At 52.4% G+C, this 23268-nt stretch overlaps 1 protein-coding gene across 2 annotated transcripts; it reads right to left on the bottom strand.

The window, feature by feature from the left end:
* Positions 1-8260: 8260 nt before the first annotated feature.
* On the bottom strand, positions 8261-20534 carry LOC308657265 (uncharacterized protein). 2 transcript variants are annotated; one of them, XM_081308802.1, is made up of 4 exons: positions 20372-20534; positions 13690-13838; positions 11520-11665; positions 8261-9261 (listed from the first exon to the last, which is right to left on the bottom strand). In XM_081308802.1, the coding sequence occupies exon 4, from the start codon at positions 9184-9186 to the stop codon at positions 8323-8325; it is 864 nt and encodes a 287-aa protein (XP_081164928.1). In that variant the 5' UTR covers positions 9187-9261; positions 11520-11665; positions 13690-13838; positions 20372-20534; the 3' UTR covers positions 8261-8322. The 2 variants fall into 2 exon arrangements, with proteins under 2 accessions (XP_081164928.1, XP_081164929.1); XM_081308803.1 differs by lacking the exons at positions 11520-11665; positions 13690-13838; positions 20372-20534 and adding an exon at positions 10402-10636.
* Positions 20535-23268: the final 2734 nt, after the last annotated feature.

Genomic DNA, 23268 nt, shown 5'->3' with positions numbered 1-23268 from the left:
AGGGTTTCTATATGGCTGAGGGTCTTGCCAAATTGCTAAGGCTGGCCTCGAATTGGGATCCTCCTGCCTCAGTCTCCCTAGTTGCTGGGATTACAGGCGTGTGCCACCATGGTTGACCTCTTTCTCAACATTGACAATCTTAGAGAAAACATTAGGCATTTGTTTTGGGGGGATTGGCTTACTTCACTTAGCATTATATTCTCCAACTTCATCCATTTACCTGCAAATGCCGTGATTTCATTCTCTTTCATTGCTGAGTAATATTCTATTGTCTATATATATCACATTTTCTTTATCCATTCATCTACTGAAGGGCATCTAGTTTGGTCCGATAGTCTATCTATTGTGTATGGGGCTGCAATAAACATTGATGTGGCTGTGTCCCTGGAGTATGCTGTTTTTAAGTCCTTTGAGTATAGACAGAGGAATCAGATGGCTGGGTCAAATGGTGGCTCCATTCCCAGTTTTCCAAGGAATCTCCATACTGCTTTCCATATTGGCTGCACCAATTTGCAGTCCCACCAGCAGTGTATGAGTGTGCCTTTCCCCTCACATCCTCGCCAATACTTATTGTTGTTTGTCTTTATAACGGCTGCCATTCTGACTGGAGTGAGATGAAGTCTTAGAGTGGTTTTGATCTGCATTTCTCTAGTTGCTAGAGATGCTGAACATTTTTCATATATTTGTTGATTGATTGCATATCACCTTCTGGGAAGTGTCTGTTCCATTACAAGGAGGCTGATGCACAGTAGGGTTGGGAGGGGAAGTGTGGGAAGTTTAGATAAACTGTAGATAGGGCAAAGGGGAAGGAGAGGGAGGGAGGGGGCAAGGGGTAAAAAAGACGGAGGAATGAGATGGACATCCGTACCCTAAGTACATGTATGAAGAAGTCAGGATGGTGTGGGTATACTTTGTACACAAGCAGCGAGATGAACACTTGTGCTCTACATGTGTAATGTGAATTGTAAAGCACTCTGCTGTCATAGGTAACAAATTAGAATAAAAAAATTAAAAAAAAAAAAACAAACATTGACAGTCTTGACCACCTGGAAGGCGCTCACCAGACAAGGCCTACTGAAGGCAGAGGACATGTGTGTCTCAGTCCCAGTCACATCCCTGGGGAAGAGCACCACGCCTGGCACAGAGTTGGCACTCGGGTCATTTTTACTTGGCTGAAAGAACAAGTTGGTTCAAGCATGGCTCCCCGCGTTCCTCTTCTGGATTGCACTTGAGGCCAAGATGAGTCCCCTTTACTGTTCCGTTGACGTTGACTCATTTGATCCCACTGCAGTCCTGGTGGTAAGCAAGTGTGTATGTTTACTGTCCCCCTTTCCCAGGTGAGGGCACTGAGGCCCGAGGATGAGGGGGCCTCTGGGGGGGGTCATGCAGTCAGTAAGAGGTAGAACCAGGGTTCACCCCCCATGATTGTAGAACCCACATTCTCAAGCTCAATCCATGTATTGACCTTGGTGTCCCCCCCCCCAGTCCCCGCCGCTTGGGCAGCAGTGTGGGACTTCTGAACGTGGCCCTAGACCTGGCCCCTCCCTGATGTTGTCCCAACGTCAATGGCTTTCCTACCGAGCTCCTACCCTGAGACCCAGGGTTCCCACACGGCACCTCGCCCTCCCCCTGAAGGGCTCCTTGGAACGGGGGTTCTCTGTTCAAAGGAGTTTGGGAACCCTGCTCTTCTTCCCACACTTTGCCCATCTCAGGGGTCTCTTCTACACTAAGGTGTCTGACCAGGCCTCCAGCGGAATCACCCATCCATCGCTCCCTCCCTGTCTGGAGTCCAGGCCCCCAGTGTTGAGGGGAAGCCCTTGAACTTCTCGCAGACCTGGCGTCTCTCCTAACACACTTGGCAGATGCTGACCCAGAGACTGGATCCTGAGCTGACCATAAATGGTCCTTATAATTTGAACTTGTCACTAATGCCACCCCACCCCCACCCCCCTCTAGCCAGGCTGGAATTCTGTGGCTCCACACAGGCCCCCCACGGTCCTGCCCAGAAGCCCCTGCTCCAGCCCAGAGGAGCTCTGAGCAGGGCTGCAGTTGGAGCTCTAGAACGTTCCTTTCTCTCCCTTCCTCCAGGCGGACATGTGCCTTCTACCCCATCAGGGAACACGGGTGATTTCGCCTCCTGCTTGCCTCACTTAACACCCAGCTCTGGGTCAAGACCAGGGCTAATTAAACAGGGATTCCTGGCCCAATGCCAGTCTGAGATAAGGAGCTCGCCCCCAGTAGGTGTCAATCAGCTGTGTCCCCGAGTGAGCAGAGCAGTTTGACCCAGTTGACATTCTTCTTTCTCAGCGACTCCTGCCCCACGTTGGGAGTGGTGTGTGGGTTGCGGTTCTGGCGCGAGCCCTGCGTTGCAGAGGGTGACCGCTCGTGACCGGCCACGTTGATTCCCGTTCACACTGCCCTTGCACTTCATATTTCTAATAATTATTTGGTATTATGTCCTTGACACACCATACTTCATTAACCATCTCCTGCTGGTGGCCATTGGGCTGTTTCCAGGTCTTTGTTATCAACCAGCGGTTGCTGGGCTGGGAACAGCGCTGCGTGTGTTTATTTTTGTAGCTCCCTCAATTTTTGAGGCCAAGGAGGTGGAGAGGCCTCTGCAGGGACACGAGTGGCCGAGAGAGGCCCCCCTCTGGGCCTCTTGACCCCGGGCCCCCTGTTCCTTCCTCCAGCTGCTCTGCCCTTCCTCCTGGGCAGACTTTCCGTCTTTCTCGTGATTTTCTTTACCAGCCCGTGAGCCCTCTATGCTGTTCCCGCCTGTTGACTTTTGGAGCTGAGAGAAATTCTTTTGGAATGTCCTGTGCCTTCTCCCTCCAAGTTCCCGGCTTTGTTCAATTGTTCACCAGAAATTCCTGCCCCATCGGGAGGGGCCTAGGAGCGGGTGGAGGAGATTGCCAAAAATGGTGGGACCCGCTCAGCCCAGCACACACTGAGGCTTTTTTGGCTTCTGTGCAGATTTCAACTCAAAAGAAGGCAGTGTGGACGCAGCTTGGGGGGCTGCCCACTCCTAGGTCTCTGCTTCCTCTGTAGAATAAGCAGGACCAGCGACATGCAGACCATCAGGGATGGGATGGGTGAGGGATGGGGTGGGCTGAGGCTCAGAGGGAAGGTTGGGGATGGGGTGAGGGTCAGGAGAAGGATGAGTGTGTCTCTTGCACACACAACACCTGGGGTGGTTCAAAAAGCTGGATAGGTGTGGTGATGATGCTCACCTGTAATCCCAGCTACTCAGGAGTCTGAGACAGGAGGATCATAATTTTGAGGCTTAGCCTCAGCAATTCATTGAGACCTTGTCTCAAAATATAAATGAATAAATAAAAGAATCGGGGGATGTAGTGTCAGTGGTCCTAAGTTCTGTCTCCACTGCCACAAAAAAAGCTACCTTTGTTTTTTTAGAATTCTAAAACAGTGATATCAAGTTATCCTTTAGAAAGGGCCACATGTGGTGGTGGTGGTTATTTTCTTTCTTTTTTAATACATAAAGAAATTTCAGTATTATGGCACCGTGCCAAGTGATATGAAATGACTGGGCAGTTGGGCAGTTGGGCCAATGGATGAGGCAATAGAGACCCCGGTGACCCTTAAGTGCTGTTCTGGGTTTACCTGCCTGCTGAGAGCACTGGTATTGAGGAACGATCCAAACCCCAGAGTGAAACACCACCCTCGCTTTGTCTAATTTACTGATCATTTAGGAGGCTAAGATTTACTCCTTTCTCTTGAAATTCATTCAATAAATATTAAGAAACCGCACTTCAGGTGGAAAGGGCGTTGACTGCGGGTCAGGCCTTGGCTTGGATCCCAGCTCTGCCGCTTGTGGATGGCAGGGGTTTGGGCCAGATACCCTCTCCCCTGAGCAAAATGGGCTAAGAAGACAGCCTGGGAGGGTGGAGGGGTCGGGAGCCTATGTTTAAGCAGGGCACAGGGTGAGTGCCATGGTGTGCCTCTGCAGACGCTAGAGGACTTTCCTGCCACCTCTGCTCACAGGACACCTAGGCCACCTCTATACACAAGGGACCCCGCAGAGCAGGCTGCCCCATTGTTCCCATCCTGTTTACACAGCCCCTGCACATGAGGACGGACCTGGGGGCCTCGGCCTGGCCACGCAGGGCAGCAGCTTATCTTCTCTGGACTTGGGCTCAGTAAGGATTTGGGAATGAACGGCGAGTACCCATCCCCCATAGCAGCTTGGGGCAAGGGCAGAGACTGTGTGGTCCCTACTGGGCATGATCCAATGCCCAACCAATGGGTGAATCCCATGGGAGCATCTACTAAGCAGCAGGTCCTAGAATGACCTCTACTATCGGTTGAGCTCTCACCTGTGCCCCTGTGGAGCACCCACCAGTTTCCAGATGTCATGATCTGGGAGGGAGGAGGGACAGGAAAGGGCAGAACTGTGGACTGAAATGGAGAAAATCACGCTATGTGCGAATATGAATATGCCCCAGTGTATCCCGCCTTTATGTACATCTCCAAAGCACCCACTTAAACAAATAAATGAATAAATAGAAAGAAGACCAGTAGAGAAGAGAAAGGGGAACAGTCAGAGGGAAGAGGGGAGGGAAAAAGGAAATCCTTAGACTGAAATGAAACAAGATATTCCATGCATGTCTGATGATGTCAAAATGAACCCCGCTATTATGTGTAACTGTAATGCACCAATAAAAGCATTAAAAAAAGAAATAGTTTCTTGTGATCTTATGATCGATCATTGTTAAGTACCCAGTCTGCATGCAGTCCTCTATAATGACAGTGCAGACCATATTTATCATTTTTTAAAATGAATTATTTTGTCCCCAGAATTGAACCTAGGGTGCTTAACTATGGAGCCACATCCCTACCCCCTTTTTATATTTTATTTAGAAGCAAGGTCTCACTGAGTTGCCTAGGGCCTCACTAAGTTGCTGAGGCTGGTCTCGAACTTGCTATCCTCCTATCTCAGCCTCCCAAGCCGCTGGGATGGGGGGGACCACACCTGATCCAACCATATTGTTTAAAGCCACCATGTTCTGTGGACTTTCTCATAATCAGGTATACCTGACCTCTCTGTGCCTGCTCCCTCATCTGTAAAAAAAGGACAATAGTTATGAGGATTAAATGAGTGAATAGATACAAAGCACTTAAAACAATGCCTGGCACACAGTTAAGAGCTTCGTGAGTGGGGCATTGTTGACATTATTAGTGTTCATTGTCCTATAATCATCCTCAGGATAACAGCAGTTAACATTACTGGGCACCTATTGGACACAAGGCCCTGAGCCAATGTTGATATAAAAAGTGACCTCTATTGAAAGCCAGAAGGGAACTAGATGCTGGTCACCTCAAGAGCAATGTCCAAGTGCGGAGTCTTACACTCTAAAACTAGGGGAAATAGGACCATTTTGGAAATAAGTGTCTTGGTGGGAGAGTCACAGAGAGTTGGCTCTCATGCCTGGAAGCCAAGCCAACAGACCTGGAGCAGGAAGGGGATGTTTCAAGCAGCCAGAGGGTTTGAGAATCAGGACACTTTAGTGTCCTGAAGTATCTCAAAGTTAGACCATATGGATTTTTGGGGAGGTGGGGGGGATGCAGAGGGTGTATTGGTTATTGAGCCCAAGAGCACTCTACCACTGGGCTCATCTCCAGTTCTTCTTATTGCTGAGACAGGATCTCATGAAGCTGCCCAAGCCAGCCTTGAGCTCGAGATCCTCCTGCCTCATTCTCCCAAGTTGCTGGGGTCACAGGTGTGTGCCACCATGGTCAGTTCAAAGTGGATTCCAACAATCCATATGAATGTTCGCCTTGGGAGTTGAGACTAATAGGGTTCCATCAGACTAAGCTGCAGTCTTTTCCTGGGGAGAAAAGTTAAAGCAGGAAACAGAGGAGGGGTTTGCTCAGTGCTGAGCTTTGGCCCATGGAAGGATCTCCCTTGCTCTCCAGAGATGGCATAGAAGTGGAGGGGGATTCAATGGACCAGGGATTCGCTGCCCTCTTCCTTCCTCCTGCCCTGGGGAGATACTCAGGTCTGCCCCCTTCTCTGCTTGGCCATAGGGGCTGGGCCACGGTAGGCCACTGCCTTCAAGCACCAAAGAAACTTGTGGGCCTCCAGATTCTGCATTATCTCAAGGCCCTTCCACCCTGAGCTGCTGTTGGCCTTCCTGTTGCCAAGGAAACAGAAGGGCTCCTGAGCAGGGCCTGGGTCTGAAGTTAGACCACCCAGAAACGGACTCCAAGGCCTGAAACGACAGGGGCAAACTGGAAGGCGGCTTGGGAGCCCGGGTTCTTGTGTGGACACTCTCAGTCTCAGCTTGGGAGTCTCCAGGCTTGGCCTCAGAAACATCAGAGTCCAGAGGGCGCTCTGGGAGCCTCAAAGCTACTGCACCCAGGCTCAGAGGGGAAAAGGAGTGGAGAGGGAGCCAGGTGGTCAGGGTCTGAGGGCAAACCAGTAGAGAGCTGGGCTGTAATCCTTGTCTCCGGAGTACCTCAGTTAGCAGGACTGGGCAGCTGGGGACCTTGTGGGCCTGGTTTCCCAATTCCTGAATTCCTCAGGTCTCTGAATTCTCAGTGGCCCAGGGAAGAGAGCAAGAAACCTGCAGAAGTGAGATAAGGGGACCACCTTCTCCTGACCCTCCAGTCTCAGACAGAACCACTCTCTCCAGAGAGTTCCCAGCAAGGCCTATCCTCCCTCCCATGGCCACCCCAGGCTCCTCTTCAGCGCTTCTCACACGAACGAACGATCAGAAAGTTCCTCTCTGGGTCTACCCTTGGTCCCAGTCACCAAAATCACATCTTGAAGAGAATAAATGTGCATAAATTGCTTAGAACAGTTCCTGCCACATCACAAGGGCTCTATGAGTGTTTATCGTTCTTTTTGTAATCACTGTCTACATTTCTGCTTACGTGGGACAGTGCTCAAAATCAGCCAGCCTGAAAAGAGAGGAGAATGAATAGGAATTGGTAATGAACAGCTAGCTGGCCCGTTTCCTCTCATGGGGAAACTGAGGCCAAGGGAGGCTTCAGAATCTCCCTTACATACAAAGCACTTAAAACCATGCCTGGGGGGCTGGGGATGTGGCTCAGGCGGTAGCGCGCTCGCCTGGCATGCGTGCGGCCCAGGTTCGATCCTCAGCACCACATACCAACAAAGATGTTGTGTCCGCCGAGAACTAAAAAATAAATATTAAAAAATTCTCTCTCTCTCTCTCTCCTCTCTCACTCTCTCTTTAAAAAAAAAAAAAAAAAAAAAAAAAAAAAAAAAAAAAAAAACCATGCCTGGCACACATAAAGAGCTTAATAAGTAGGGTGTCATTAAATTATTAGCTACGGAGCATTCACTGAGTGAAGTACTGTCATCATCCTCAGGATAACAGCAGTTGGCATTGCTGGGCTCCTACTGGACTCAAGACCCTCAGCCAACATTAAGAAATGACCCCCAATTGAAAGCCAGAAAGGAGCTAGGTGCTGGCGGCCTCACCAGCAGTGCCCCAAGTGAGGGTCTGGCACTCTAACTGGGGGAAATTGGACCATTTTGGATGTGAGCATCTCCAAGAGAGTCAGGGACCCATTCAAGATACAAGGGCTGACACTCCTGAGACCTGTGGGCTTCTCACTCTGCCTGCGAACACGTTGGCTGAACCCACAGAGTATCCTACCATTTTAAAATTTGTGGCTAACATAAAATCAGATCCCAGAGCCACGGGGCTGGCGATGTGGCTCAAGCAGTAGCGCGCTCGCTTAGCGTGCGTGAGGCCCGGGTTCGATCCTCAGCACCACATACAAACGAAGATGTTGTGTCCGCCGAGAACTAAGAATAAATAAATGTTAAAATTCTCTCTCTCTCTGTCCCCCTCTCTCTCACTCTGTCTTTAAAAAAAAAAAAAAAAAAAAAAAACAGATCCCAGAGCCAGGTGTGGGGTGCACCCTTGTGATCCCAGCTACTTGGGAGGCCAAGAAAGGAGAATCCCTTCAGCCCTGGAGTTGGAGGTCAGTCTGGGCAACCCAGCAAGACTCTGTGTCAAAAAATAAATAAGAATGAAAATCACATTCCAGCTTCTCTTGTGAAGGCAACAGCCCATGTCAGAGCCAGGTATAGACCAAGTGGTCCTTGCCCACTCAGCCACTAGTCTCTGCCACTCCCTGCCACTGCCGGCCCAATTCATTCATTTTTACTTGACTGTGCCAAGAGACCCACCCTTGAATTCATAGCCCCCTTCTAAATGGTCATTTCCCCCAACAGAGCCTTGGAAGGAGCATTTTGCCACAGACAATTTATTTTCCACAACTGCAGCGTAACGGAAGTGTGCCCGTGTCTGGCTGATGTCAACCTTACCACCAGTTGGAGGGTTTGGAGGCAGGCTCAGGGGCACTCCAGCCGGAGCGGACGGCTTCCCAGAACTTGGGCAGACGATCTAAGGAGAAAAGCCCATTGCCAAACAAGGGGAGCTCCGTCAACTTGATGCCTGGCCTCTGCCGCATGGAAGTCAAGTTGTGGCCATGATGCTGGTGGGGACAGCTCTGGTTGGTGGAGCCGACCAGACACTGCAGCTCGTTGGTGCCCCTAGTGGATGACACCATGCAGGTGCTGTTTTTGGAGCCGTCCCTGGCGTTCAGGCTGCCGCTGGGGGCGGAGTAACTTCGGGATGAAGTGCGTTCCATGTGGTCCAGGTAGAGGGAGTTGGCAGCTCGTTCCAGGTAGCTGGCAGCAAGCCGTGGCAGGCTCAGCGTTTTGGGGCAGTTGCTGTAGAAGGCGTTGGTAGATCGGTCCAGGTAGTTGATGCCTTTGATGAGCTGGTCCAAGAAGCTGGAGCCGGTGGGGCCCAAAGGCCGTTCTGAGCAGAGCAAGCAGTTGGGGCTGCCCTCAGAGGGCTGGTAAGAGGTCTTCCTGGCCACCTTGGAGCCTTTTTCCAATTGACTTGACTCCACACACTTGGAGTTGTAGGGCCGGCCCATGCACACTCTCCCCTTGAGGAGTTTGGGGGAGTTGACACCCAACCAAGGCTCTGAGTGGCTGCTGCAGGAGCTGAAGTCTGAGCCACTGGGGGTGCGGACGCGGGAGCCCTTGACGTCGTTGGTGTCGTTGAAGCCAGAGCCTTGGGTCCAGCCTGGAGTTCGAGCCCGCAAGGATGGGTTGTTGGGATTATTTGAACGGCTACTGCAAGAGTTGGATCTGCTCTCCGGGCGGCCAGACATCACTTTGGCTGGGGGGGGGGGGGGATCAAATTTGTGACTGAGCTGTGGCCGCACCTGGAGGTTGCTTACCTGGACCTGGAGAGGAGAGAGTTGGGTCAGCTCACCTGGATTCCCTCCCACCTCCCTCCAGACTCTCTAGGGGTTCTCTCTGTTCCCAGATGTCCAGCACTGCCCTGATCCCTCTCCTTCTCCTCCCCACAGGCTCAGGGATTTCTTCAAACTGGAAGACCAATACCCTTTTCCTCAGAAAGTACAAGAGAAGGGCGAGAGAGAGGGAGGAAGGCAAGATCCTCAGAAAGACCGAGACCAGAGGGCCTCCTAGGAAAAGCAGAGGCTGGATCTTCTCTTTTCTCTAGCTCTCGATCCCGTTCTGAAATTTCCGTCCACATTTGAAGCAGGAACTCCAGGATACCACAAAGGCCAGGGACAGAATCTCTAATGAGTGAAATTGCAAGCAGAGACAGGCCTTAGGTGTTATCAAGTAGCTTACCATCAACCATGCAATGCCCCCTAATACTGAAAAAAAAAAAAACTGTCTCAGCCTTGATGCGGTTCTACACTCAGAGATTCTCTGTGTACCTGGCCCTTCACCCTGTGCCCTACGCGGATCAACTCATTTAATTCCTACTACACATCAGTGTTCTAGTTCCAGTTGACAGATGGGAGAAACTGAAGCTCAGAGAGGTAATGTGACTAGCCTGCGATCACACAGCTTGTAAAGGCCAGGGTAGCATCGAGGGAATGTCTGATGGCCTCCCCACAGACAATGGTATGTTGCCAGGGTGACCTTGGTCTCCCTGACGATCTGTTAAGCGTGAGTTTCCACCACACCAACTCTGCGGCCTGCGCAGGAGCCCTGGCAGGGAGACCCTGGGGGAGGGGGCAGAGAAGGGTACTAGCTAATCCTGGAACCAAGTTTGTCCTGACTACAGGAAACTCAAGTGGGGCTGAGGGTCCAGTGGAGCAGGTTTGCTCATGGGGCTGGGCTTGCGAGATCAGAACCTGCCAATTCGTTTGGTCTTGCCGCTCTCTGACCATATAGGATTTCCTCACCTGACCTACCAGAGGAAGGGGCATTGGGGTTCCTACTCCTCTTGGCTCCAAAATAGGCCATTCATGGAGGATAAGACCTGGCCAGGCCAAAGAGATGCCCAGTCCATTTCACCACCTCCTGTCCCTGGGCTCAGCTTGGGCCTAACAAGGGCAGTGTAGTACCTGTTGTCCCCATTGTCCCTTGGCTCCTCAGTACTAACCGCCACCCACACCCCAGCCAGAAGGAGAGCTCCGGCCCCTCTTGCCCATGACTGCTGCTCGTGCTGAGCATCCATGCGCCTAGCGCCAGCACAGCTGTCTTGGAGCCCACCCCATTCAGAAAGCAGCTGCCTGCCCGGGTCCGGCCTCAGCTGCTCTTGTCCTTCGAGTCTGTACTGAGTGGAATGTCCAGACTCAGGCCTCCTCCCTGCCCGGCCCAGCCCCACCCCATCTGCTTCTTAAAAAAAAAAATGGAGAGGATTGAGGGTTGACTCCAGCAGGACTGGCCCTTCCCCCTGGCTGGCCGGGCCCCAAATGTGACAAGGGCCAGCTCCCCTCTCACTCTGTCTCTTAGGAGGTAGATGACATAGACCTCCTCTGGCTCTCCACTGGGGATACCCTCATGCTGCCACTCCAGACTGCTGGCCATGTCATAGAATCATGGAATCCTAGAGCTGGGAGGGGCCTCCAGGGGTCATCCTGGCCAGGCCCCTGCCCAAGGGCCAGGAGCCACTTTAAGCCTGCCAGGACAGATGGGTCCTATTTTTGAGAGGAGCCTGGGGTGGCTGTTTTCCAGGGTTCCTTGTTGTTTTTCTCGTCTTAATTGTGCTGAGAGGCAGGAGGTTTTCTGCTGGTTCAAATATAACTCGGGTTTGCTGCGGTCAGCACCAACTTCTTTTCTCATTGGGTCGGCCAGCATTTACCCAATGTCCCTCAAATGCTGTCCCTTTAAGTGACCCATTTAAGGGCATGAATGCAACTTCTTTTCTCCCTTCTCACCTCTCCCCACGTGGCCAACAGTCCCATGCTAACACCTACTTTGTGACAGGTTCCAGTGAAAGCCCGAGGACCCTGGGGGTTTTGGGGATTTTGGGGTTTGGGGTTTTTTTGGGGGGTACTATGTATTGAACCAGGGGCACTTAACTACTGAGCTACATCCTCAGCCTTTTTATTTTTATTTTCAGACAGGGTCTCACTAGGTTGCTTGGGGGCCTCATTAATTGCTGAGGCTGGGTTTGAACTCATGATCCTCCTGCATCAGCCTCCCGAGCCACTGGGATTATAGAGGTACACCCTCACACCTGGCCTGAAGACTCTTCAGAGAGCAAATCCTTTCAGAAACCAGTATCCCTCGTTCACCCCGGACATTTGTGTTGAATGAAGGAATTCGATTCTCCGTTGATGTCTCAGTGTGTTTGCCAGAAAAAGCTTCTCTCATATTCTTCCCCTGAATTTTGAAAATACAGTTTTGGGATCATAGCTCAGTGGTAGGGTAGTTGCTTTGTGTGCATCAGATACTGGGTTTGATCCCCAGCACTGCAGGAAAGAGAGAGAGAGAGAGAGAGAGAGAGGAAGAAAGAAAGGAAGGAGGGCAGGAAGGGAAAGAAAGAAAAAATAGAAATACAGTTGTTGTTTTTTTTTTTTTTTTTTTTTTTTGTGTGTGTGTATGTATTTTATTTAGAGACAGGTTCTCACTGAGTTGCTTAGCGCCTCGCGAAATTGCTGAGGCTGGCTTTGAACTCGCAATCCTCCTGCCTCTGCCTCCTGAGCCACTGGGATTACAGGTGTGTGCCACCGCACACGGCCTATCTCATATTTTTTCTTTCTTTCTTAGTTGTAGTTGGAACAATACCTTTATTTTCTTTATTTTTATGTGGTGCTGAGGATGGAACCCAGGGCCTCACATGTGCTAGGCGAGCGCTCTACCGCTGAGCCCCAGCCCCAGCCCATGATCTTTCTTATTGACCAGATTCAGGATTACAAAGCACTTAGTATAGGATCTCCCCGCCCCGGGCAGGATGGCATCAGCGCAGAGTCACTGAAGGGAAAGGCCTTTAGCCCTGGGCCGGTGGAGTTACGGTGGCCAAAGAGAGAACAGCGGGAGGGATCTGAGGGGCATCCCCAAGCGGAGGAAGAGCAACTTGGGGGAAGAACAGGGAGACGGTGTCCACAGTCCACGGACAGATGGGGCCTGAGCCAGGCCTGGTTCAGCTCAGGGCTGGGGACTGGTCGGGCAGGCGGGCAGCCAGCAAGAGGGCTGGGCTTCTGGGCTGTTTGTCCTGACAGTACCCAGGCATCGAGATCACTAGCCATTTCTGGCCTGGGCACTAAAGAGCTGCTGGAAATAGCTTGAGGACAATTATTTCTGGAGGAATGTACTGTTTCTCTGTCTTCCCAGAAAGCCAAACTGAGTCCCTGTGACACAGAGGAAAGTCCCTCTCTATCTCCTGCTCCAAGGGGCCTGCAGGCCTATTGGGGGCACGGAGCCTTTCAGAGTTAGAAGAGAGGGGAGCCAAGAGTAAGGACGAAGACTAAAAGCTCCCTTCCCTGGTGGAGAAAGGGTTGCCTCCTTCTGGATCCCAACTCCACGTTGGTCCTGTTGAGGTCCAGCTGACTCTCAGTCTGGGGACACACGATGGGGGAAAACAGAGGGAGCCATCTGCCCAGGCCCACCCCAAGAAGCCGACAGTGTCAGGTGCCTAGAAGCTGACATTGTTGCCTCTGGGTCCTTCTTATCTACTCCCTGGTTGCTAACCCTCCTAGCACCCCCAAGAGGTAGGTGTTGTTTTCCTGAGAAGGTCAGAGGAGGCTCAGAAAGGGCAAGAGGCTTGCTGCGCTCACCCAGCAACCCAGAATTAGCCCTACCTTCTGGGCTTAAGCACTTGAGCTAGGGAGAGGGTGGCTCACCCTTCTCATTCAGCAAGGGATCAGTGAATGACCCTGTGAATGGAGCCACATGGGAGCCACATGGGAGGGGGGACATAGGACAAAGTGGGCAGCTGTCACCTCCCAGCCCACTTCCTCCCACTGAGCCCCCTACCTCCCCACCCAGGTCAGACTCAGCTGCCTCTCCCTCCCTAGAACTGCAGGATGGGGGCCAGGCTCTCAGGGTGTCCTGGGTGGGTGTGGTGCCCTGCCCTGCACCATCTCCAGCCACAGCCCCCACCCCCTGCCCCACTTGGACCACCTATAACTTTGGTTTCTTAGCTCATTGTCAAACCAACTTTGGGGAGGTTGTCCCTCATCCTGCCCCAACCCCCTTTCTCACCTGACCCTCCCTCTCCCTGTGCTACCAACATCCTCCTCCCCACCAAGACCAGCAGGGGTCCCTTCCCAGTTTCCTCACACAAAGCCTTCAAGGGCATGTCATTTCTCTGGTTTCCCCAGAGTGCAGGGTGGAGAGCAGCCCCCTTCCCCAGAGACATCAGGATCCTGTCCCATTAGCACATATGGGACTCAGCAATTCCTTACCTGCCACTCAGAAGTCTCTCCCCTCCCCCTGAGATGAGGGGAGAACCGGCTCCTAGTCCCTTCAGCCACGGGGCTCTTTGGAAGCATGCAGAAGCAACCCCAGCTCAGCCGCCACAGGCGAGTGACCCCCCAGCTCAGTCCAGGGACAACTGGAACCAAAAACCATAAAAATTTTGGCCCCTGCTCTGTTTGAAGGGGCATCTGTGCCCAGCCCCAGGTGACAGACAACTGGCTGTCTGGCTCACCTGAACCCCGCTGGCACTGAGCCAGCCTGCCTGCAGGGCTGAGAATCTCCCCTGGGCCAAGTTTCTGACCCTCCCCCACTCGCAGCTTCTGCCTGTGTCCCCCAAACCCTCAAGGATAGAGACCCTCCACTCACGTGCTGCCGAGAACAGTGCTTCCCCAGGCCCTTGGATGGCAAGAACAAGCTGGGGCAGATCTGACCTCAGGAGCACTGGGCAGGTGTGGCTTGGCAGGAGCCCCAGCCCTCCTGTCAAGCCACCCTGGCCTTCTGAGGTAGAGCGCCAACCTGGGAGGGCGCAGGGCTCTCCTACTCGTGGGGCCTGGGAAATTCCCTCCAAGGGTGCATGGGAGGATGGTGTCTGTGTGGCTTTGTCAAGAGCAGACAGGGCCCACAGGAGGTGGGACAGCAAGGGACCGGCCTGTGCTGTACCCCGGGGGTTAGGCAGCCAGGTTTCTCCAAACCTTGATCCCCTGTTGGGTAACATGGGGGCCAGGAGGGTGCTCAGGGGACTTGATTGCTGACTTGATGACTGTCCACGAGAACAAATGTTTGCAAAATGCTCCATGTTCCAGGTTTGGCTCTAAACGCTCCACCACCGTCCACACTGCCACTGAGCTCGGCTGGAGTCCTCTGCACTCAATTGTTCAATATTCTGGAATTGAGTGAACTGGTGATTTAACCGTTGGTGGTTTGAAACCAGCCACAGCAGGAGCATTTACAGCCAGGAATCCTCATTCGGGACAAATCAGGACACCTTGGTTGGAGATCTGGTTCACCAGCTCACCACTGAAGCCTTGGGCCCCTGGCCCAAAGTTCACCTCTTTGAACTCCGTTTCCTCATCCATAAAACCACAGATGCTAGCTGTGACCTGGTGCTACGCTCAGTCTTCGCTTTGCGTGCATTGACTCATTTATTCCCCATTGCAAACTTACGTGCTAAATGGTCACAGCATCTCCCATTTTTGCTGGTGAGTGCTGGTGAGAGACGGGAAGGGCAGAGGTGCAGTAACTTGCCTAAAGGAAGAACAGAACCCAAGTTCTGAGCCAAACACTTTGGCTCAGGTCTGCCCTTAACCTCTGTGCTCTACTGCCTCCCTGACACAATCGCGGTTGCCATTGCGCTTTTGGCATCTAAGAGATGCTCCCCAGGCCCTCCCGCCTCAGAGGACAGTCTTTCCTTTATTTATTTATTTAATTCTATTTTTCTGGAGATTGAACTCAGGGGCACTTTATCACGGAGCCACATCCTTTTTATTTTTTTTAATTTTTCTTGCTGAGTTGCTGAAGCTGACCTTGAACTTGTGATCCTCCTGCCTCAGCCTTCCCAGGCACTAGGATGACAGGCATGTTCCACCACTGCACCCAGTAAACCTTTTCTTTAATAGTCAAATATAACAGCTCAAATCTCCATTCTGGGGGCCATGGGGAATTCTGAGCCTTCCCCAGCATTCCAGAGGAAGCCGGCCTGAGGACTCTCAGGGCCTCTCATCAACCTCAGTCGGAATCTCTGCTTCTGGACCCGTTCTCAGCCCCCTGTTGCTGCCCCACTGTGCCAAGTTACACCCCTGCCCCAAGTGTGCCCATTGTGTCCCCCTGGTGCGGGCACCTGAGCAGCACAGACCGGCAGCTGTTTCACAGACTTCACTTAGAGGAGGAAACAGCACAGAGTGGAAAACAGCTGACCCCACATATGTGACAATCACTCCGCTCTTCATGCCTCCTGGCCTCCTTTCTCCTCAGACCCAGGCCTCCACCGTCAAGGGCACTGGGGACCCTTCTCCCTGTTAGCTCTCCCCCCCCACACAGGCCTCCCCGGCTCAGGCCAATGAGCCTGAAAAGCTGGCCATTTCCCGCATGTTGATGAGAACTGACATTTCCAGTTATCTGTTGGACCCAGAAAAGTGGCTCCCGACTCCCTGATTCTGACCTGGGCGGGAAGGCTTTCCTTCCCACCTAGAAAGGAAGCTGTCAGGCTTACTGAGGAGCCAGCTTCCTGCGGCCACCCCCACCGAGATGCCTCAGCTGATGTCCTTCCTGTAAATGTGCTTTGGGTGACTGGATCCTTCCAGTCACTTCCTGAGGTAAAAGCTTTTGTTTTTCCCAGGAAGGAATTGAGCACTGAGTTGTGCTTCACCCCAGGTGGAGCAGCCGCAAGATCTGGGGCAAGTTATACCCTGAACCTCAAATCCGTCCTCTGTAAACCGAGGATGATAAGAACACCTGCCCACAGGCTGACCCCTGGCACGGAACAGGCTCTCAATTAAGTACCTACACACTGGCTCTTGCCACCTTGTTCTCAGAGAGACCGAGGTCTAGGCCCAACTCTGGTATTAACGAGCCGAGTGAGCTGGGCCTCAGTTTACCCAACGGGAAAAGGAGAAGGAGGCACAGAATGGTCTCTAAGGCCCATGCCAGGTCATCCTCTAGAGTGGCCCCCAGGAATCTCTACATTGTGCCCTGGGGACCCTTCTAGACCTTGTCCTAAGTATGTCAAGTAGTTATTTTTTATTTTTATTTTTTGGTACTGGGGATTGAACCCAGGGGTGCTCTACCACTGAGCCACATTCCCAGGCCTTTTTATTTTTTATTGTGAGTCAGGGTCTCCCTAGGTTGTTCAGGGCCTGGCTAAATTACTGAGGCTGGCTTTGAACACATGCTCCTCCTGCCTCAGCCTCCTGTGCCCTGGGGTCACAGGTGTGTGCCACCTGTGCCTGGCTGGTTGATCATTTGTATCTTTTATAATGAGCTGGTAAACAGAAGAATTTTCCTGAGTTCTAGCAGTTCCTCCTCTGAGGAGGAGGTTATAAGAACCTCCAATCCTTAGCTGGTGGTACGGGACAGGACTTGTGACCAAGTGTCTGAAGAGGGGCCAGTCTTGTGGGACTGAGCCTGAGTCCTTTGTCTTGCGAGAGGTAGGCTAACATCAGGTGGATTGTGGCAGAAACAAATCCAACTGTTGGACAGCGAGTTGGTGTTAAATAATCGCAGAATTGTTTGGTGTCAAAACGCACCTTGAAGTTTCCTTTGAAACCTGCTCCTGCCCACAAAGAAACTTGTCCCAGAAGTAAGGACAGCAGCTGGCTCAGGCTGGGAAGGAGGCCCCAGCGACCATTGGGAGGATTTTGTGGGGGTTCCCAAGAGCCATGGTACTGCTCTACCAACTTTTCTGGACACTTGAAATCTTTCCGGGTGGTCAACTTGAAAGAGGAAGAAAGGAAGGAAAGAAGAAAGGGAAGGAGGGAGGGTTGGATGCTGTAGAAAAAGCCTGGTTGAGATGAGAAGTCTCAATTCTATTTTCAGTCATGCCCTTGACCCACCCTATGACCTTGAGCAAGTCACAGCCCTTCCCTGGGCCACAGGGGCCAGTCTCTAGCAGCCTTTCCCATGCTAACCTTGTGTTGGCTACTGTCTGAGTCCGTTTTCTGCCACTATAATAAAGGTAATTTAAAAAGAACAGAGATGCATTCCTTAGGGTTCTGGACATTGGCAAGTCCGAGATCAAGGCGCTGGCATCTGGGGGGGGGGGCTGCCTGCTGCGTGGTGGGAAGCGTCGCGGGGTACAAGGGCCAGGGTGTGAGCTTGGGACTCTCTTCCTCTTCTTGTAAAGCCACTATTGCCATCACAGGGACATCTGATCCTGATTACTTCCCAAAAGGCCCCACCTCCTAATACCATCAACATAGAAATTTGGGGATGAAGCTTCCCACACTTGAACTTTTTAGGGACATGTTGAACTACGGCAGAGAGTTTTCATTTTCCTCAACCCACACAGGTAGTGAGCATTTGTTGGGCGCCTGCTTATTTATGTGCCTAATTCCCACTCCAGCCACAGAGCCCCTGGAGAGTAGGGGCTGTCTCCTCACCCTGGTCTCCCCCCGTGCATAACACAGGACCTGGTACTTAGCAAGATAAGTGAAGGAAGGAAAAGAAGAAGGATAGAATGCCCAGCATAGTGGCATACACCTATAATCCCAGTAACTCGGGAGGCTGAGGCAAGAGGATTGCAAGTTGGAGACCAGCCTCAGCAATTTAGTAAGGCCCTGTCTCAAAATAAAAAAAATAAGAGAAGGTCCGGGGATGTAGTTCAGTGGTAAAGCACCCTTGGTTTCAATCCCCAGAAGGAAGAAAGAGACAGAAAGAAAAGAAAGAAAGGAAGGAAGGAAGGGAGGGAGGAGGGAAGGGAGGGTAGAGTTGAACCCAGCAGCACCTAACCACAGAGCCACATCCTCAGCCTGCTTTATTTATTCTTTATTTTGAGACAGGGTCTCACTAACTTGTTCAGAGCCTCACTAAGATGCTAAGGCTGGCTTTGAACTAGTGATCCTCCTGCTTCGGCCTCCTGAGCCTCTAGGATTAGAGGCCTGCACCACCATGTCGGGCTCCCCTGAAGGCATTGAGTCTGTGGTTTAGCCTGGGGTCTCCTTGAAGCTGGGGCTCCCTCTACACACTTCCTCCTGCCTGGGCCCCCAGATCCCCTAGGCCCAGGAACTGATGCAGGAGCAGGAGGGAGCTGAATTGGAGGCCTAGAGGCCCGGAGGCTCAAGGCCTGGCTCCAGAACTAGACCTCTGCCTCACCACCAGGAGAGTCCAGGTCACCACCTGAGGGCAGGAAGCCTTCCTTGACCTGGGTCCACGTGCCTACCAGGCAGGCGGGCTGAGTCCTGCAGCCAGAGGACCAAGCTTGCCTTCCTTGCCCACCCTAACAGAGCTCACCGCTCTGCCTGCACCCAGTCACCTTTATCCCTGGAACCACCACTAGCAGCTCAGCCAGTGCCAAGCAGCCTCCTGGGCAGGGAGGGCTGCGGGGGCCAGGAGACCTGGGTTCTGCTCCTACCTCTGCATCCCAAGGGCCAGGTAAGTGGCACATCCCCCTCCAGCCTGAGCCTCCATCACTACACCCTGTTTCACGCTTAGGGTCCTCGTGAGGACTGAGATAGACAAGGTCTCATCTCAAGTCCCCTCCTTTTCCATAGTCAAGGACTCAAAAACAAGCCTGGAGATACAGCTGCAGCTCCTGCAGCCCGCCCAGCTCTGCTCTCTCCCTCCTTGGTTGGCATCATCTGATCCCCCACTTCTTTGCTGGCATGTCTGTCCCAGGCCACCTGCTGCCACACCCAGTGTGGCACTCATCTGCCTGTATTCAAGCGCTACATAGACTATGGCATTATACTGGATATGTTCGTCTATGGCTTTCTTTTCTGGTCCGTGAAATGCTTTGGAGATCCAGCCAGGCTGACATGTGCAGCTGTGGTTCAGTCATTTGTGCGGGTTAGTATTGCATTTTAACAAATATACCATCATTCATCCATTCTCCTGGAACACACTGAAGTTGGGTCCAGTTACGTTTCATTATGTCAAACAACACTTAAAAATCCTAAAATGTTTTAGGTAAAGATGAGCTCTAGGGGCTGGGGTTGTGGCTCAGCGGTAGGGCGCTCGCCTAGCCTGTGCAAGACCCTGGGTTCGATCCTCAGCACCACAAATAAATAAATAAATGAAATAAGGGGATTGTGTCCAACTACAACCAAAAAATAAATATAAAAAAGATGAGCTCTCTCAGGGAGCTCACCTTCACTTATCAGTGGTATTCATCTTTTTTTTTTTTCTCAGTACTGGGGATTGAACCCAGCGCCCCATACATGCTGGGCAAGTACTCTACCACCGAGCTACATCCCTAGGCCTTTTGAATTATTTTGTTTGTTTGTTTATTTGTTTTGGTACCAGGATTGAATCCAAGGGCACTCAACCACTGTGTCACATCCCCAACCCAATTTTCTGTTTTATTTAGTCTCACTGAGTTGCTTAGCACCTTGCTGTTGCTGAGGCTGGCTTTGAACTCCTGATCCTCCTGCCTTGGTCTCCCCAGCCACTGGGATTACAGGCGTGCGCCACAGCAGCTAGATCACTATTTACTTTAAGGACAGCATGTTCTATACCCAAATTGAGACAAATGACTTGACAATGAGGCCGACGGAGGTTGGGATTCCCTGGAAGGTACCATCAATGATTTGCCACTCTGTCCAGTGCTTCCCTCGGACTAAGCCTTGTGCTAAGTGCTTTACCTGCCCGGATTCCCAAGTGAAGGAGTTAGTGCTGCTACTTTAGCTGAGGAAACTGAGGCACAGAGAGGTTTCTTGGCAAAGCCACATACCAGTGGTTGGGCTGAAATTCAGACCAACTGCCCACATTCTCACCAGAGCAGAGGAGCCTTGAGCTGGGAGCACCAGGCGAGAAGCACTGATCCGAGCAGGGGGTACAGGGAGGGCTCCCTGCAGGAGGTGCCAGTGCCAAGCAGCCTAGGAAGACGGGGAGCTCTGAGGGGGCAGCCCCAGAAGGCATCAGGAGGAGGAGACCCTGTGGGCCAAGGCAGGCCGAGCCAGGCCTCTCCCACTCCACTCACCCACTCCCAGGCTCCTCCCCGCCCCAGGACTTTCTTACATTTCACGTTTTCTTCGGCCTCTCCCCAGTCTGCTATTTGTCCTTCTGTCTGATTCCTCTTTTCCTACCGTCTTCCTCTTGGGCTAGCTCTTCCAGTCCCCTCTCCTTATTCATCTATTCATACATGCATCTAGCCACCCCTCCACCCCCTCTGTTGATCCATCCATCCATCTGAGTGAACTGAGCTCCAACTCGGTCCCAGGGCCATGGAGCCTGAGAGACAAGCCCTAGAGCCGGGGGTGAGGGCATCTGTCAAACTGAATTAAACCCTTACAGGAGCCCCTGCCACCAGTCCTCAGCCTCAGACACACCCAGGGACAAACACCCTTACATAAACTTACTAGAAAAATCCTGGAGGCAGTCGTGGCTCTTGGGCACCCCCTGCTGCTCACTTGGATATGACACCCGGGTTGGAGAGTGCGAGCTGCAACTGCTGCCAGAGGGTTTGTTTTTTTATTTTTTCAATCCCTGAGCAATTCCATTTTAGGGGTTTCTAACAGTGGGGTTCTAGTTAGAAATATTTGATGATCCAGGCTTTTCCCAAACCAAATGCCAGAGTAAGAAGCAGTTAGGGGAGGGAGGGAGGGAGGGAGGGAGAGAGAGATAGAGAGAGAGAGAGAGAGAGAGAGAGAGAGAGAGAGAGAGAGGCGCTTGATGGGGGAGAGCGTGGGGGCTTTGTGGTGCGTTTGCACGTTGCGTGTATGCATGCTCCTGTGTTGTGTGTACACGGGGGTGCTGGGGTGCAAATTTGGAGTGTGTGCTTGTCCAGCTCTGGCCACGATGGGGGTGCCTTCCCTGTGCACCCTGGGTGTTCTGAGTGTTGTGGGTGTTCTGAGGTTGTGAGAGCAGCTGCCTCCTAGTCAGACAGGTCCCCTCTGAGCCGGTGTCCCCAGGTTCCCTCATGGGATGGGCTCCAGTTGTCCATTAATGTACCTGCATGGGCTTCCCTCCTGTCCCCCGCTTCTTCCTCCCCTGGGCGTGCTTTTCGGGGGTTACCTTCTAAGTAAACTGCCTGCTGTCCAATTCTGTCTTGGAGTCTGCTCTTGGCGCAGGAAGGAAGGAGGCAGCCCAAGGGGAGATGACAGCCCACGGAGGTCATCAGAGTGCAAAGATGGCACTAGCCTGGGTCCATGGTGACATCACTGTGCTGCTGTGTTAGCCAACCCTGACTGACTCACCCCTGCCTTCCGGTGAGGCGAGAACACCCTTAACATTTAAGGCTGTTTTAATGGGAATTCAGCACTCTCCAGGTGCAGGCCATGTGGGAGGCAGGTCAGCAGCCAGGTGTGGCCTTGTCCCGGAGGATGCAGCGCACTGCTGAGTGTGTGTGTGTGTGTGTGTGCACCCTGTGTGCATTGGCGCCTGTTGTGTACAGGGCCCTGGGAAGTGGCTGTTACAGAATCTGAAATGTCCCGCAAAGCCTCATGTGTTCAGAGGTGGGGCTTTGGGGTAGGGATTGGATCACGAGGGCTCTGATCTCACCAGTGGATTAATCTGCTGATGGCTGAATGGACTGCGGGGAGAAGGGACCTAGTGGGAGGAAGTAAGTCACTGGGGACACGCCTCCCCCCACTTCCTAGCTGCCGTGAGCAGAGCAGCTTCCCTCCACCCCACCCTGCCACCATGGAAGCTCGGGCCCCCACTGACTGCACCTGGCGGGCAGGAGCCAACTGTGTCTGCAGGCTCCTGGTGGGAGCTGAAGGGTGGAAGGAAAAGAGAAACCAAGGTGTCTCTCTCCCTCTGCCTCCTGCATGGCCCCCAGGACAGGCATGGCTTGGGCCCAGCTTCTGCTGGGTGATCCTGGGAAGGGGCAGGGTCTGATCCCTGGGCTCTCTGACCTTCCCTCTCAGCACTTCCCCTGCCTAGGTAGCCAGTCCCCTGGACTAAACTCCATACTTGAGAGTTCTGTCTTCTGGTGTGACCTGGCTAGCCCGGGTGGCCCTCTTACTTCCAGCCTGAGGAAGAGGCTGGTGGCTTATTCCAGGCAGAGCCAAGAGAACTGCAGAGAACTGCAGCTGGGCCCTGGTAGCCTCACTCTGACCCGCACCCCCCGCCGCCTCTCAACCACAATCCAGTCCTGTGAGATTATAAATCTCCTAATTGTGATTCTGTCACTGGCGCTGTTACCGCTGTTGACCGGTGACGAGTCCTTGCTTCCCCGATGTTGAAGAATGACACCAGAGAAAGAAGCACGCCGAGGCAAGGTCAGACTGGAGAGTAGAAGTTTATTAAAGGACAGCAGAAAAGACTTCTCCCGGAGGAAGAAGGGGACCCAAGAGGTGGAATCCGTGGAAGTGCGGTTGTCTCCCCTTTTTATAGTTTTGGTGATGGAATGTGGGTTGAAAGGCCCAAGGGGTGGGACACAGGTGGGCCAAAGAAGTAATCTGGTCAGGAAGGACTTCGTTATCACTTCTTTGGGATGGACTTTGGCCTAGGGCCTTTTCAAGGACTTCATTAACATTCCATGAGTTGTCCTGCGTTTCCCTGAGTCATTCCCAGCATGGCCTCCATTTTAGATTTCACTCGATATTAGACCCGATTTACCTAACTACACTGACTGCCTAACTTTAAATCTGGCTTCAGCGTCTGAGAATATTTGTACTTCGTAGCAGAGACCTGGTAGCTGCCTCTGCCATCCATTCTCCCCCTCCTCCTCACTAAGAGGATTTTCACTGTGTGCAGGGCTGTGCAGAAGGAAAGCCACGTTCTCCTGCCTCCCAGGCAGACAGAGGAGGCCGGGGGCTGATTCCTGCAAATTCCAGGTTGAGAGCTTAAAGATAAGGCCTACCCCTCGGTGAGCTGGCACCAGGAGAACTGTACACTTGATGCCAGCCTGGGTGACTTACTAAGGCCCTGACTCATTCATAAATAAATAAATAAATAAATAAATAAATAAA

Source organism: Spermophilus citellus, assembly GCF_964194105.1.
Source record: "Spermophilus citellus genome assembly, chromosome: 9".
In the NCBI taxonomy this organism is placed as follows: Eukaryota; Metazoa; Chordata; class Mammalia; order Rodentia; family Sciuridae; genus Spermophilus; species Spermophilus citellus.
Note: the sequence above shows the minus strand (reverse complement) of the source record. Positions and strands in the feature narration are given on the sequence as shown.

What these genes read in the sequence shown, in the direction of transcription:
- LOC308657265 (XM_081308802.1), bottom strand. Translation starts at nt 9,186, where the DNA reads ATGTCTGGCCGCCCGGAGAGCAGATCCAACTCTTGCAGTAGCCGTTCA.